At 43.9% G+C, this 17,443-nt stretch overlaps 1 protein-coding gene across 1 annotated transcript in view; it reads left to right on the top strand.

The window, feature by feature from the left end:
- Positions 1 to 529: 529 nt before the first annotated feature.
- The window catches only part of PGM1 (phosphoglucomutase 1), a 57,670-nt gene continuing 40,756 nt past the window's right edge, over positions 530 to 17,443 (top strand). Inside the window, exon 1 of the mRNA XM_059045166.2 lies at positions 530 to 1,041. Within this exon, the coding sequence (XP_058901149.1) occupies positions 796 to 1,041 (246 nt within the window). The 5' untranslated portion in view covers positions 530 to 795. The remainder of the gene's footprint in view (positions 1,042 to 17,443) is intronic.

Here is a 17,443-nt window from a genome sequence, read left to right as displayed (position 1 = left end):
TTAGCTTACCTAAAAGAGTACTACTTTACCCTGCAGTTGGGCAAATTCGTCTAACACAAAGCTTATTTTATAATTAAGTGTTGAATGTCTCATGGAATTTATTGAATACTGTACTGAAAGTGAAAAACAGAATGGTTGTATGGATACAGAGTGGTTCCACGTGTACTGGTTGTTTACCCTCCTGATCAAGTGGCTGACTGGGAGCTGGGGCTGGGTTTGCTGTCACAGCTCAGCATCTCCAGTATACAGAGTACCTACTGCATATTGCTAGCCTGGGAAAAGATCAAAAATCAAAATTAGAAGTACGGCTTCTACTGAATGCTTATTGCTTTCACACCATCATAAAGCGGAAAAATCCTAAACTGGAACCTTCCCAAGTCTCCTAAGTACGGCTGTCCCTACTCTATTTTTCCCACTCTGCCTCAAGTCCTTGCCCTGTGACCCGGTCCCTACCGCAAGCTCTGCTCTTCCACTTATGGGAGGAGTTGCGGATTTCATTTTACAGCGGATGGGTTTACGAGGGCAGAGTAAATCAGAGAGGCTCCACCCATCTCACTGGAGGCCTAGGGGTGGGCGCTCCCCATTCCCCTCCCTCTCGGACCTGCAAGGAGGTGGGCTGGCCGCGAAGGGAGGGCCCTGTCCACTGTCCCTTTAAGGAGGAGGGACGAGAACCGCTGAGAGAGCCTGCATTGCCTCGACCCATCCGCGGCCTCACCACACAGCAGCTGCAGCCACAGCTTCGGTCGCCCCTCGCTTAGCAGAGTCCGCTCCGGCCCCAGGAAGCTAGTGTCCACCATGGTGAAGATCGTGACCGTTAAGACCAAGGCGTACCAAGACCAGAAGCCGGGCACAAGCGGGCTGCGGAAGCGGGTGAAGGTGTTTCAGAGCAGCGCCAACTATGCCGAGAATTTCATCCAGAGTATCATCTCCACCGTGGAGACGGCGCAGCGGCAGGAGGCCACCCTGGTGGTGGGCGGGGACGGCAGGTTCTACATGAAGGAGGCCATCCAGCTCATCGTCCGCATCGCCGCCGCCAACGGGGTAAGGCACGCGCTCGCTCTTCGGTCGCCCCTGTCGCCCGCCCGCCTTCTGCTTCACTCATGCGGGGCCACTTCCGCGCGCGCCTCTTCAGTCTCCACCCCCACGCTTCTCTGCACTCGCTCTTCCTGGCCTAGCGGGCCGGGCGGAGGTGGCCCAGGGCCGGACAGTGCCCACGGGCGCCGCAGAGCTGCTCTTCTGCCAGCTCCTCCCAACCCTCGTCGCCCCCCCCAGCGGGCGGGGAGGCGCGAGGCGAGGAGCAGGGCTTGACCTTGGGAGGCCCGCCCTTCCGCCTCCTGCGCCTCCCTTCTCTCTCCTCCCCCCCCTCCCCCGCCGCCGCCGTCCAGGCCTCTGACCTTTACGTTAACCTTTTCTGCCGGTGAAGATCCAGTTACCGAGCAAAGTGCAGTCGCCTTAACAGGGAAAGGTTAGAGGCCGCCGCCTTGCTTAGAATCCCCTTGCATCCCGCCGGGTTGCCTGCTATTCTGGTCCGGGAGTGGCGCTTCCCGCTGGCTGCGAGCTCAAGGCTTTGGGCATCCGCCCGCTGGTGGTCAAGCGCTCAGTTTTGATGAGGCGGTCGCAAAGTCCCTTTCCCCGTCCCCTAAGTTTGCTGGGACGGAGCTTCTCTTTCCCCGTCCCCTAAATTTGCTGTGACGGAGCTTCTGCCTCTGCCCTGGCGCGGCCTGGTTGCTGGGGGGGCAGACTTTTGAAAAGGCTAGTCTTTACTCAGTGTTGCTTCTGGATCTGTTCCACCGAAGGGGCTGGAGCTGAAATTCCATTAGAACAGAAAGCACCTACCCAAGGGCGCTCTTGTGTAAGCAGTCGTGGCAGACCAGGAAATTAACGCAATACCTTGGTTCTGCCACCACAGCTAAGGAACGTTAAATGAGTAATTGGGGCAGGTCCACTCAGGTGAAACGTTGAAGTAGACTTTTCAGTTAACCTGGTACGTTTGCGAAAATGCGGCTTTATAAAGTAGGTAAATTGGTTTGATTGTTTACTCTTATAAAAAAGTTTTCTAACGAGTTTTTTTTAAGTTTTCTTTTTCCTTTCTGTATTTAACATAAGATTTGACTTAACACTCACCTCTTCTGTAACTCAGTAATATTTAGTAATATTTTTATCCATTTTAGCAGTACTTTATTTATCTTAACATATTGAGTGCCATTTTGCCAAGCCCTGTGAAAAGCACTTCCCTGCAGTATCTCATTTATCCTCCTGTAGCCTTATGAGGTAGATGCTATTATGGGCATCTTCAAGATGCCAATGAGAAAACTGAAGCTTAGGCAGGTTCAACAGGAACTCTAATGGCAGCACTGAGAATCTAGTATAGACCTGCTAGTTCCAAGGACTCGAACAGTTTCTGGGAATGAAGAAACCCTTGAGTCTAAAGATGTATTTTCCAGCTGTCTCTCAAATCTAAACTGGGAACAAACTACATCTGCCTCTCTGGGTCAAACATTTATAAGCATCCGTGAGAGAAGATTGTCTGGATTTGTTTTCTTTATGCTCCTGAGTTTTCAGACAACCTCACATTCCCTTGAAAGAAGAACGAAGAATGAACAAGACCTGTATCCCAGTACAGCTCTTGTTCATTTCCCTGTTATCACCTGTGTTGAACTTGCATTTCTTCAGCAAATACTGAGCCTATACTATGTCAGAGAAATGCGTGGAATAAAAAGATGATTTAGAAGCAAGACTTGTCCTTAAGGGGCTTACGGCATAGTGGGAATTTAAGGGGTCCAACTGGAAAACTGTCCATTTGAGAGTAGCGTGGGGTGGAAGAAAAGAATGTTAAGACTAAGAATATATGTTCTTAAAAGCTCTTCGCCCTTTTGCTTCTACCCTGTTACCCCCGCCCCACTGCCCCTTTTAGGCAGTCTTTGTAAAGGTGGTCTGCATTCACCATCACAGATTTCTTAACTCCTGTTCACTCATCACCTCACTGCAGTCTGGCTTCTGTTTCTTCCACCACTCCACTGACGTTGCTCTTGCCAAAGTTACTGATGACTTTCCGGTTGCTAAATCCATTGCACACTGTTTAGGCCTTATCTTATTTGACCTGCCTGTTGCATTTGACACTGCTGACTTTGTACTCTTTAAAAATTCTCATTCCCTTGCCTTGATCTCTGTCTCCTGATTCTACTCACACTTTTTGAGAGTTCCTTCATGGACTACTTACTCTACCCACATCCTAGCTATTCCCTAGGTTTCCATCCTCAACTCACTGTTCTCTGATTTTATTCTCTCTCCCCCTCATCCCTCACCAGGGATTTAAATATGCTGCTCTTTCTCTTCTGATGCAGTCCAGATAGCATCTTTAGAAAGCCTTTCCCAGCAGCCCCTGTCTGCCCCTCTTCTCCCTTAACTGACCTTTCCCCATAGATTCCTCTAGAATAGATGAAATTGTCAGTTTACATGTGACACTCCCTCGTACCTAAGGCAATGCAGCACTCAATGACTCCTTGTTCTGTTGCCCTGAATTATGAATTATGAAGTATATGGAAAATACTTCAAGTATATTCCAGCACTTACAGCCAGCATATAGTTTATGACCCATACATTTATTTTCATTAAACATTTATTATGTGCTTACTTCTTATCAGTCATTGTGCTTAGTACTTGGGATATAATACATTCCTGCCCTCAGTAAATACATGGTCTAGAAGGGGAGGTAGACAGGAATAAGCAGACAGCACAGTGTGTTAGGTGTCGTAAGGGAGTTATGTGCCAGATGCTGAAGGGGCAAGAGCATGGCAGGCTGTACTTGGGAGCGGAAGGGGAAGCGAAAATGTTTTCACAGAGGGGTGGTAGCGGGATTGAGACCTACAGGATGAGTTGGAGTTTTTGTTTGTTTGTTTGTTTGTTTTGTGGTAAGCGGGCCTCTCACTGTTGTGGCCTCTTCCATTACGGAGCACAGGCTCCAGACGCACAGGCTCAGCGGCCATGGCTCACGGGCCTAGTCGCTCCGCGGCATGTGGGATCTTCCCAGACCGGGGCACGAACCTGCGTCCCCTGCATCGGCAGGCGGACTCTCAACCACTGCGCCATCAGGGAAGCCCAAGTTGGAGTTTCTAAGGTAGATTTGTTGGGGGAGGAATTCTAGGCAGAAAGAATAAAAATCATAGGAGTTGGGGACAGTTCTCTTGGGCAAGTTATTCAATTTCTGATCCTTTTTCCCCCTTGTCTGTGAAGACTGGAAATGATAATACATACGCAGTGAGGCTCTTTTGAGGATTAAATGAAACAACATATTTAAAAGTGCCTGGCAGCCCCTTTTCACCTGGAAACTGTTTGAATGACACTTGTAGGGAAACCTCAGGATGAGCCTGAGGGCAGGACTTTCTGTTATCAATGTTCTGCTAATATGGGGACACTAAGGTAATTATACCCAGCCTGAGGCACATATTAATGCCCACACCTCATAGATCTCGGTGTTGTCCCCTACCTTCCTCTTACCCTCAATGGCCCCAACCAAAATAGAGGGATACCTTGTTAGTCAGAATCCAATTGGGTACAAGTAACAAAAACTTATATTAGCCCAAGCGAAAAAGGAGGGAATTTGGGATACCTTCCAAATGCTCATTTACTGCTTAAAACTTTACCCAGACTGGAGAGGGGGAAGGGTAAGCTGGGACAAAGTGAGAGAATGGCATGGACATTACATTTGGACATATACACTACCAAATGTAAAATAGATAGCAAGTGGGAAGCAGCCGCATAGCACAGGGAGGTCAGCTTGGTGCTTTGTGACCACCTAGAGGGGTGGGATAGGGAGGGTGGGAGGGAGACACAAGAGGGAGGGGATATGGGGATATATGTATACATATAACTGATTCAGCTGATTCACTTTGTTATAAAGCAGAAACTAACACAACAATGTAAAGCAATTATACCCCAATAAAGATGTTTAAAAAGAAAAATCTTTACCCAGACTGACAGTGTCCTCAGCCACTCCCTGCGGGAATCTAGTATTTGGAACACAGTCCTGGCGTGTCTGTGTTTGCTACTGTTTAACATCTCTTGCATTCCAGGAACAGAGGGGGCAATTCCCAGTCTCTTTTCCTGACTCTGTGACTGTGGGCCAAGGACCCCTGAAATGTTTGCTGTAGTGAGAAAATAAAGCAATATGTGTGGAAGTATCTTGTAAAATATAAAACTAAAATATGAGGTGTTTTTAGTGTGGTTGCTTCCTGTAGAGTGTGAAACAACAGAGTTGGAGGATGGGGCTGTCTCCAACCAGCCTCTTCAACCTGCTTCTTCAACATGCTCTACTCTCTCACATCTGGTTCCACCTGGAGCGTTCTTCTCGTCCCTTCACCTTCAGGTCTGGGTTTAGTTGGCACTTCTCTGCTCCCAATCCCTGAATCAGGTGCACCACTTTTCTGCTCTCGTAGCCTGCCTTGCTCACCTCCATAATAGCGCTGACTGCATCTTATAGTGGTTTGTTGGGTTGCTTGTCTGTAACCCACCTGGCCTCCAACACAAACCTTCTTGACTGTAGGTCTCAAGTGGATGAAGCCTGGGCTTGTCTTGTTCTCTGCTTTATCCCAGGAGACCATGCAGATTAACTGCGAGTTCATCTTGAGCTCCCCGCCAGTGTTTGTGGTCCTCACACTGGTTGGTTTGGCCCCAGGATGGCTACTCACCCCGCTGATTAAGCCCATGGGACTCACACAATGTAGTGACCATTTCAGCTCACTCTTTAGCAACACAGGTAGGTGTTTGTAAGCATATTAGAGTTCAGTATAAGAGACTAATATTTATTCAGAATCAAATCCTTACCCCCAGATCCTACCATGTGGTGACTCAGGAGGAAAGTTACCCCAAATCCTACCCCCAAATCCTTATCCCCAAATCCTACCAGGTAGTGTGACCTGGGAAGAAAGTACTCCTTGGGCAGAATCATTCACACTCGACAGCAGGCAAAAACAAATTCATGTATCAGTTGCCAAAATAAGCCGTATGGTATAATCTATAGGAAAGCAGGATCTCACCCTCCCTGTATGCCACTAACAACAGTTTAAAAGGAAGAGGCCAAGCTTAACCCTGGGAAGATTTTTATAATGTATGGATAGTCATATCAACCCTGGGGTGGTAGAAATTGATATTTCCCAATATCATTCTGGGGCCCTCTGGCAATCTCACATGACTCTTTTGTATATTAAAAGCTCTGAAAGTCCTACTTATCATTGCCGAATCCAGTTTTCTCAAGCTTTTAAGTAAGATATAACAATCCCTGAAACTGCTTGCTTTGGGATATACCTATTTATGGAAAAGATCAACTGGATAAAATATCAGAAGACCAGAGTCCTGATTCCAACTCCACCATTTCTAGCAGGTTGGACAAGTCAACCAAGTCTTTCTGTACCACCACCTACCTGTCACATTTCTTCTTTTTAGAAACACTTTGGGGCACTCATGAAGAGGAAAAAGGGAAGAAATTGTTTCCAGTACAAAAACATAGTGTTTAAAGTGTTTCAGACTCATTGGCCTGACCTGATTGGCATTCCTCACTGTATTTATTCAGGGCTTCATTCACCTTTTCTATCTTGTGCCTCAGGGACTCATCTGAGTGGTGATTGGGATAAGCATTGGGAAGGGAGACTTCCAACAGTTGAAGTTAAAAGAGCAATAAAACCCTGAGGCAAAGGCAGCCCCTTTTCACCCTTTCCAAACATCCCCCCCACCCCTAGGGCTACCCCATTTGTGGTCCATCCCGTTTGAGGACACCAGGTAAGAAAAGTCTTCTCCAAATTCTCTGAAGGTAGGTGCTCGATTACTTGGCACACTCAGGAGCCATTTAAAAAATTTTTTTTATTTTTTAATTTGTGTGTGTGTGTGTGTGTTTTCACATCTTTATTGGAGTATAAATGCTTTACAATGTCGTGTTCGTTTCTGCTGTATAACAAAATGAATCAGCTATATGCACACATATATCCCCATATCCCCTCCCTCTTGCGTCTCCCTCCCACCCTCCCTATCCCGTCCCTCCAGGGGGTCACAAATCACCAAGCTGATCTCCCTGTACTATGCAGCTGCTTCCCACTAGCCATCCCCTTTACATTTGGTAGTGTATATACGTCAGTGCTTCAGTAGTCATTTTTAAAAGGTGATTCCCCACTTTAACCACAGCTCCAATGGCCACAGAATGACTGGGTATGTCTGTGTCAAGTTCAAGGAAGTTTAAGGGAGAATGAATGGATCATAGAAACTTGCCTGCTTAACTTTCTTAGAGGTGTAGCCCACTCAAATCGTACTTCTGAAAGCTTTTCTGAAGTCTGAAGGGGTCCAGAATACATCACTGTGGCATAAAAACTATTTCAAACTGAAGGCCTTTGAGAATAGGCATTTTTCTGAACCCCTTTCTCTGCCTAAAAGCAGAGCCTCCTCAGTTGTCATAAATCCCATCCCTGGGAGAGAGTTTCTGGAAACTAAGGAAAATTGACTCAGCACCACACCTAAACAGACATTATCACAAAATTATAATATCCCCTACCCATTCCTTTAAGGCCCCATTTATCTTTCCTAAAAGTCCTTTGTTTCTCCAACACTGATAACCACAGTGAAAGTTCTCACCTAGATAGAGTTTTGAAGCCTGAAAACATTAGCTTTTATTTTTTGGCCTCTATGCTTCGTCCCTCCTCTGATTTCTCTGTCACTAATGGTCACTTTAAGACAGTAGGAAAAGCTAGGCTGGGTAAGAAGACAGTATCCTTAATGGGTTATTTGCTGGTAGGCTAGTTCCCACTGTGTGGCAGAGAATCCCAGGAAAGATTTAAGCCTTTTCTGCTACACCTGCTGCTTCATGGGTAGCTGCTTTAGCGTAGGTACACAAATGGTCTTCATCTCAACTCTGCAGTGTACAAATTACTGGACTTGGGCAACATGGTGTACAAGCCACAAAGAAAACTTTCCTTAGCAGAACCGTAACCTCCATTTCTGCTTGAAGGATGCCTAGTCCTTGCCTGAGCTCCTCTCTGTATTGTGGCAAGAAGCAGCCAACAAACACTCCTGTTCTGAATTCTCCTAAACATTTGCCTAGAGCTACAGATTTGGTTGGCCCATGGTCTGCCTTCCAGGGTAGTGGTGGTAAAAATTTTGCCATGGCCATAAAAAGTATGCCAATGCTGCATATTTTAGATTCTGTTTTGGTACAGAACACCAAATTTTATCATTAGTTAAAACGTAGGTTTTGGCTGCTATGGCAGGGTTCTAAAATAAGTTACTTAAAATAAAAGTTCATAGTAATAGGTTCAAGAGTATTACCCTTTCTGTAATAGACTGGGTGTGGGCAGTCCAGGGCTGGGGTGGTGGCTCCACTGTGTCAGAGGATGTGTGTTTCTTTTCTTTTGTTACTCAGCCTTCCCCAGTGAATTGCCCTTATCTGCATAGTCCAAAGTGGCTGCCTACCACCATATGGCCATTCCAGCCAACAGGAAGGGGAGAAAGAAAGGAGGAAGGCACACCTTTCTCAGAGGCTGCATGTAATCGATTTCACTCCTGTTCCATTGGCTGAAACTTAGGCTAAGTCCTCCTCAAGCAGCAAGGGAGGCTGGGAAATACAGGTATACCTCATTTTATTGCACTTTGCTTTATTGCACTTCATGGATACTGTATTTTTTGCAAATTGAAGATTTGTGGCAACTCTGTGACAAGTTTTTTTCCAGCAACATTTGTTCATTTCGTGTCAAATTTTGTGTCTTTGGGTCAAGTTTTGGTAAGTCTCACAATATTTCCAACTTTTTCATCATTATTATATTTGTTATGTAATCAATGATCTTTGAAGTTGCTAATGCAAAAAGATGATAACTCAACTGAAGGCTCAGATGATGCTTAACATTTTTTTACCAATAAAATATTTTAAAATTAAGGTATATACAATTGTTTTAGACATGATGCTATTGCACACTAAACAGGCTACAGAATAATATAAACATAACTTTATATGCACTGAGAAGCCAAAAAATTCGTATGACTTGCTTTATTGTGATATTCACTTTATTGAAGTTGTCTGGAACTGAACCTGCAATATCTCTGAGGTATGCCTATATTGATGTTATTTTGGGTACTATGTGTTAGGCTAAATATTGGGGGTGTCAGCCTAAATGAAAGGGAGTATTAATCTTGGGGAATGCCCCACAGTCCTCATTATCATAAACATGCTTTCCAAATTTAGTGAAAACCACTCAGTCATTTCCAAGTGACAGAGTTACAGAGGGAACATAGAGACCTAATTTTATATTGGTACCTAGATTTTTTGAAAAGACTTTAACTATCATTTATTCCAACTACAGGCTTAGAAAGGAACCTAGGCAACAATCATTCTCATTGTGGAGGACTTTTAAAATAAAACTACTTTATTGAGATATAATTCACACACCACACAATTTATCCATTTAAAGTGTACAACTCAGTATTTTTTAGTGTATTTATGGAGTTATGCAACCATCACCACAATCTGATTTTAAAATATTTCCATCACCCTAAAAGAAGCCCTGTGCATTAACAGTCAATCCTTCTTGCTCCCCTACACCTTCAGCCCTAAGCAACCACTAACTCTACCTTAGGCCTCTATAAATTTGTATGGGTGGATTTTACACAGACTGAATGTCCAGTTTTGCTTGCCAGGCAGAAGAAATTATATTTGGCAGGTGAAGCCCTGGGAACGTGAGAAGCAAAGGCAAAGGGTCCGCCTCCAGAACAGGGATTAGTGTCCTGTGGTTCTGTGCACATTGTCTGAGCATTAGAGATACAGGATCAAAATAATGTCCTTATTCTCAAGGAGCCTCTAGTTGAAGGAGGTAAATTGATACAAAAACAGACAATCACCACTAAGTTTTATAAGTGCTAATACCTGAGGGAAAAGAGATGGCTGTGGACACTCAGAGCCGGGACGTCTGCCCCAGCTTGAGGTGGGGGTTATGTGTGGGAGGAGGTAGTGTGTCCAACGAAGACTTTCTGCAGGAGATGAGTCTATTTTTCTCAGCACACTCCTTGTCCAAAGCCAACCAGGCTGTCAAAAAAAGGAGCAGAGGGCTTCCCTGGTGGCGCAGTGGTTGAGAATCCGCCTGCCGATGCAGGAGACACGGGTTCATGCCCCGGTCCGGGAAGATCCCACATGCCGCGGAGCGGCTGGGCCCGTGAGCCATGGCCGCTGAGCCTGCGCATACGGAGCCTGTGCTCCGCGACGGGAGAGGCCACAGCAGTGAGAGGCCCACGTACCGCAAAAAAAAAAAAAAAAAAAGGAGGAGGAGAAATTTCTCCAGGAGAATAGCTTCTTCATCTTCATTTTCATGAGTGTAAGCACATCAGATTTCTTTTTTTTTTTACAAACATATTTGAACTTATATATCCAAATTAGTATTGTACGCTGCAAAATCACCACTTTGGGAACCACACACTTATTCCAGTGATGCATCTAATGCTCAAAGCATTTTGAAACTCCTCTATGGGAATTATTTTTCAGCTAGTCGGTTTATGGGTCGCCTAGGGAAACCAGTCACATTATTTTATAGTCATGCCTAATTTTTCACCTAAAACGATGTAACAAGATTTGATCACCCACTTTATTCATTAGACATGGCTCCAACCAATTTTCTTCTCTTTCCAAAGTTCACATCTATTCTCAAAGGATGAAATTTGTTATGACTGAAGACTTTCAAAGAAAGTACCACAGACTGTAAAGACAGTTGCCCGAAAAAGAGTTCCAGAAATGTTAGTGCAATGTCAGCATTGTTTGAATACATACGTTGCTACCCAGGGTGCTTGTTTTGAAGGAGATAATATTAATTTAGATGAAAATACTCTTGTATAACTGTTGAAAATACGTTACATTTTATACTTTTCAAGCACACTGCCCTGTGGAGAAGGTCTTAGAAGACAGTTCATGCTGAGGGAGATTCTGGCGTTCTGCTTTCCTTCTGCAGTTTACCGCAGTGGGCTGGGGATCCAGTTCTCGTCCATCCTGGTAAACATCTCAACATGCTTTGGTGCATTTAGAAATTGTACACAGTAGGAAGTTTTGTGACAGCCCAAGTAGACAAAATGACCCTGACCTTGGAAGGGAGTACTATCAGCTCAAAGCCACGAAAACCAGAAACCTAGGTGTTAAGCCTGTGTCCACCTCAACTCTGAGAGATCATCCCATGATTGTAAAGAGGCCAGAAAATGGAGCTGGGTTGGCATAACTGAGTGGGGATGGGGAAAGACCTTTTGCTTTGGTAATAAAACTATTATGTTACGCTGCCCCATGGGGACTTTGAAAGAAATGCATTCTGTGGAGCCAAATGAAATCCATTTAAAAATGAAGCAAAAGGGAAATAAGTGTAGGAAACTCAGATGGAATTGGGAGTGAGGTTGGCTCCTGTCACGAAAACAGCTGCCTCTCTGGGTTGGGCCATGCAGTTGGTGCCAAGCCCTCTGAGGTCAAATTCACGAGAAACATGCTTGTCACACAGTTCACCATAGCCTTTTACCCTGTAAGTAGATTTGGTATAAAGAGAGTAAAAATATCTGCCTTAACGATTAATGTGAGAACAAAGTAAAATTTGTGAAGCACTCACCATAGTGCCTGACATTGGAAGTATGTAGCAAACAGAAGATTCTGATGATTCTAATGATTATTATGATTATTCCAAACTCTGAAGCCAGTGGAGGGGCAGAGGGGAAGGTCTTCTGTGTCTGTCATCACCTCCACTGCCTACATGTCCTATCCTGTCTCTGTCCATACGTTATCCCTTGAATTTTGATCTGTGAGGCAGAGGTTCACAGTTGCTGTGTCAGTCACAAGGCCATTGATTTGAGGCCTTCACCTTACTGGAGTCATGAGCTAGCAGTGGGTAGTTGAAGATGGGTATTTTGGGATGGATCTGTGGCATGGTTACCTGGCCCAGGCCAATGTCATGCTACAGATGGGAAGCTGCAAGAAATCTGTGCTGGCATTACTGTGCACCTCCTGGACCACATGTATTTTCTCATTCAACAAGCATTGCTGAGCACTCTTTAAGTGCCAGGCACTGTGTGAGATAGTTGCAGGTACAAAGATAAATAAGACAAAATCTTCATTCTCAGGATTCATGCTGGTAGAGGAGAATCCATAAGTAGTTACAAAAATATGGTGTGAATACTAGTGTATTAGTTTCCTGTTGCTGCTGTGATAAATGACCCCAAACTGGGTGGCTTAAAACTACAGAAATTTATTTTCTTACCGTTCTGGAGACGAGAAGTCTGAAATCAAGGTGTTGGCAGGGTTGCACTCTCTCTGAATCCCCAGGGGAGAAGTTCAGGGAATCAAAGGATCACAGAGTCACTCAACCCCACCTTGAAGGGAAGGGAAGAATGAGGATGTTTTCTCTGCCCAGACAAGGTGATTTTTGAGGCAAGTGCAGGATGATAAAGAGGAATCAGGGAGACCTTAGCCGAGAGTGAAGTGAGGGTGGAGGCAGGGCACAGTCGCTGCTTTAATGCATATACGTGATACCGTTGTTGTCCTATTTAAAACTATACTAATGGTAATAATTAACAAGAAGATTCCAGAGCTCCATAATCCACACTGCTTCTGTAGACTTCTGACATAACGTCAAATGGAAGACAAGCCACTTGGTGGCTCCTTGAATCTTACCAGATAACTTTAGTTCATAGTGATGGGTTGGAAATGAAGATTTTGATTCAAATCTCAGTTGTACAGTTTACTGTGCAATATCATGTATTCTGCTTAACTGATCTAAAGCTCAGTTTTCACACTTGTAAAATGGAATCAATTCTAGTATCTGCCCTATTGGAGAGTTTTATGAGAATTAATTTAAATGATGGGCATACAAAGGTTTGGAGGACTCTAAGGTGCAGTCATTGGTGCAGAGAACTCCAATCTCCGTCTGTCTTCACTGGCTTTCTTCCCTACGTGTCTCTCTCTGAATCTCCCTCTCCTTATAAAGACACCAGTCATTGGATTTATGGCCCATTCTAATCCAGTATGACCTCATCTTAATTTGATCGCGTCTGCAAAGACCCTTTTTCCAAATAAGGTAACATTCACAGGTATCTGGGGCTCAGAATTTAACATATCCTTTTTTTTTTTTTTTTTTGGTGGGATGCACAGTTCAACACACAACACCTGTGCTCTGTCTACCAAGTTCAGTGGGTTGTACAGGCACCAAAACTTATATACTTTGCACTTGCCCAATATCCTGATGAGAGTCACCTGGAATCTATTTCCTCTTAACTTTTTCCAGGTTCAAATGCACTTGATCATCCAAAGCCATACAGCCTAAGCACCAGCTTTGGCGTTAAAACTGGTGTCGAAGCCTGACTTCCAGTTTATTAGTTGTGAGACTTTGAGCAAGTCATTTATTCCCTAAGCCTCAGTTTCCTCATCTGTAAAATGGTGATTGTGAGGATATCTACATCGCAGGGTTGTTATTAAATAAACCTGCCTGAGAACCTACATGTAATCCTGTGTACCATGATAAGCCCTTTACATGATCTCCTTTTATCTTGTCAACAACTCTTAAGAAGTTGGTATTTAGACCTCTGTTTTACTGATGAGGAAATAGAGGGTAAGTGATTTGCCCAAGATCACCAAGATACTAAAAATTATCAAGAGTAGGGATGCAAACCTAGATTTCCACTATGCTGAATTCCTCAAGGTAGACATTTTTAACAGAGTTATCTAGAGCTGTAGTCTAGGGGGTTCCCAAATCTTTTATGTTGTGGTGCAACTTTTGATTTTCCTGAAGCCTTGTTCTCACTTAAATCTTAAAACCCAGCGAGAGTGTCCTGCCTCTGCCCAATTGGGCTACTGTTTATCCCAGGAATTCCCATAAATGGTGTAGAACGGGAAAATGACCACATCTCTTTAGATCGCTGTTTTAAAAGCTATTGCATATTGTGTATTTCCCATTCACATGGCCACATAATGCAATAAGAGGCTACATGGCATGATGGTTAAGAGGGTGGGTTCTGGAGCCAGATTCCCTGGGTTCAAAACCCATCTCCACAATTTCCCAGCTATTTGACCTTGGGCAGATGACATAACCAGTGTTCTTATACCTAAGATAGGGGCTGAGAATAATAGTCTTGATCTCATACGGTTGTTTTAAAGATTAAGTGAGTTAATGCTTGTAAAGCTCTTGGAACACTGCCCAGCACATCGTGACCTACTGCAATTATTTCCTACTGTACAACAGCCTTTAAAGCAGTGTCATTGTCCCTGTTTTACAAATAAGAAAAATGAGACCAGAAAGGCCATACACAGCTAGAAGCTGGCAAAGGAAGGATTCAGACCCAGGCCTGCCTGAAGTCCTCTGGTTAGGGCAGGGACTGTAGATTCCTCTTCCTCCACCTTTTCCCTGGCCCATCGTAGGTGTTTAATCTATCCCACAGGCCGAATCAGAGCATTGATTCTCTCCTGCCTGGGCCCACGTGCTTTAGAGATCAGGGGTTGTGTTAGAAGGATGGGATCAGTCCTTCTCAGTATCTCTATTTTGGTAGTTTATATAACATTTACTGAGTGGGTACTCTACCGCCCAGCATTGTGATAAGCACTTTACATGCCTTTCCTCATTTGTTGTCAGGACCTTTAAAGGAAATTTTACTATCCCCACTTTACAGAAACTCAGACTCACAAAGACCCCATAGAAAAAGATGTCCCCTCTTTGTGGCCACCTTCATTCAGTTTCTTTACAGCTGGACATCTTAGTTTGGCCAGACAGTGCAACTGGAAAAATCCTTAGTGAGGAGACAGAATAATGTAACATCTCTTCTTCTTAAAAGTCAAGAAATCTGCCACATTTTAATTATTTGACAGAGGGCCAATCACTGTTTGCCACCAGAATTCCAAGGGCCTTGGTTCTCATTGTATTCCAGGTGAACGGTACCCCTGAGAGTTGTGTAATGCTGCCCCAGGCAGATAGCCCACCCATTCTGAGGCTGTAGGAAATCTTGCTTGTGTTTCCATTTTCTAACACCAGAGGGAAGCATACAGCCATGAATGATTTGAAATAAAGCAATTCTTTAGATAGCCCTCTTTTTACCAAAGAATTTTAATACATAGTTCCTGGTAATAGCCAGAATATGGGAAAATATTCTGCTAGCTCCAAATGAATGTTCTTCAGGGATTTAAATGAAAAAAATTTTAAGGATGCTCCAAAAAGGAAATAAGATAAAAATACATATAAAAAGTTTATATGAACCATATTCATTGTTTGTTTTTTTTTAAGGTCAGAATGATTGAATATTGGTGGTTTCTTATTAAACAGGAATCTTCTTGACATGTGCACTTTGTATGAAAGTAATTCCTAAGCCTTGAGCATCTTCAAGTTGGAGAGACTGTCTTTAGATTTAACCACACAAATTAAGAATGGTAATTGTGGAGTGGGGAATGCCTTCCAAAAATTTTCTCTCTCTGAACACTCAGAGCACCCTTGCAAGCTCACAAATTTTACTCCTTTTAAAATGATTTATTGACTTATTAATCTCTCCTTTTAGATCAGGAGTTTGACAACTTGAGTCTGTCATCTTCCCGTGGTGCACAGTGCCTGATGATCTGAATGGAAAAAGTCAGTTTACATAGTAACTGTTGGACATATGGGTGTAAGCAGAGGGCCAACAGACTGGCAGGTGCTAAAGGATGTACACGCTCCTAGGCAGCAGTTTTGTTTGTTTTTAACTTCAAAATATGCTTCAGGAGTATTTTTTGAACCTGGGATTCTGTACAACTCTAAGCAAACCATTTGGTCCTTGTAATTCTTCTGGCCTTGTACCTTTATAGTTTAATGTAGTTTCTCCTTTTCTTTAAAGGACACTTCCTAACTCTATTAAAACATATATACTCATAGATAGCTATTAAACGCAGCTACATATTTTCAGATTGGTTCAGGGTAGTCATAAAAGCTAACTCTTATGTAGGACTCACAGGGCACTAGAACCAGCCAGTGCTAAGCTCTTTATATTTATTAACTCATTGTACCTTTATACAACAAACCTGTGCAGTAGGTACTGTATCTTTCTGTTTTCAACTCTCTTTAAGAGATGCATTTTTGGGGCTTCCCTTCCCTGGTGGCGCAGTGGTTGAGAATCCGCCTGCCGATGCAGGAGACACGGGTTCGTGCCCCGGTCCGGGAAGATCCCACATGCCGCGGAGTGGCTGGGCCCGTGAGCCGTGGCCACTGAGCCTGCGTGTCCAGAGCCTGTGCTCCGCAAGGGGAGAGACCACAACAGTGAGAGGCCCGCATACCACAAAAAAAAAAAAAAAAAAAAAAAAGAGATGCATTATTTTTTAAATTGAGGTATAATCAACATATAATGTTGTGTTAGTTTCAGGTGTACAAGCTAATGATTCTAGATAGCAATACTATGAAATCACCACAGTAAGTCCAAGAAGATGCTATTATCAATCCCCATTTCAAAGATGAGAAAATGGGGGCACCGAGAGGTTAAATACTTTGCCCAAGGTCTCCTTGCTGTTGGCTGAGGTTGCTCAATGTGTGAAGGCCGGAGGTTTCTTTTCTTCCTCCTCTTGCCTGGATGGGACAGCAGGTGGAGCCTGCCTCAGAGCTGGCAAATGGGAGCCATGCACTACAGAGCCCTGCTCAACACACTGAAGCGTGCAGATGTGGCAAGTAATAGAAACCCAGTGTGACACAGTGAGCCTCTACGAGGACTGTATCATAAGGCCAGAGGGTCTCCTGAAGGCCAAGGGCAGGGTGGGCACTTGGGCCTCACAAGAGCCTGAAGCAAGAGGAGCCCAGGCAGCTAGCCTCTGTCTCTCTTCTCTGTTTATCTCAGCACATCTGCTTCATTTTCCTCTCTCTCTGCTGGCTCCATTGTCAGTGTAAGTTGGTGCAGTGTGTGTGTGTGTGTGTGTGTGTGTGTGTGTGTGTGTGTGTGTGTGTGTGTGAGTGAGAGTGTGTGAGGTCTTAGTTATATACTCATTTACTCGAAACTCCTATGAATATTTCAAGTTTATAAATCAAATATGTTTATTTACTTTTTACAGCCTTTGTCTAACAAGCAAAACTTTGAAAATATTCCTATTGTTCTCATATAATCTAATAATGATAATAGCAGATACTTGTGTAGGGTACCCTATGCCAGCAATGGTTTTAGAATTTTCTGTATATTACTTCATTCAGTCATGACTGCAACAATAAGTGAGATAGGGGGACTGTTGTTCTCCCCATTTTTACAGATGGGGCAATGGAAGCCCAAAGAGGTTAAGTAACTTGTCTGAGATCACACAGCCAGTGACTGGCAGAACTGGGTTCCAACTCTTGTCAGTCTGGCCTTAGAATCCATTCCCTGAAATATTGCAGTAAACTCTCTGCATCTGATTATTTAAATATATGAGTATGGTACATTCAGAGTTTTCTTGAATGATCCAATAATGTTTATAACTTTTAAAAAA

This window comes from Kogia breviceps, chromosome 1, assembly GCF_026419965.1.
Source record: "Kogia breviceps isolate mKogBre1 chromosome 1, mKogBre1 haplotype 1, whole genome shotgun sequence".
Classification (NCBI taxonomy): Eukaryota; Metazoa; Chordata; class Mammalia; order Artiodactyla; family Physeteridae; genus Kogia; species Kogia breviceps.
Note: the sequence above shows the minus strand (reverse complement) of the source record. Positions and strands in the feature narration are given on the sequence as shown.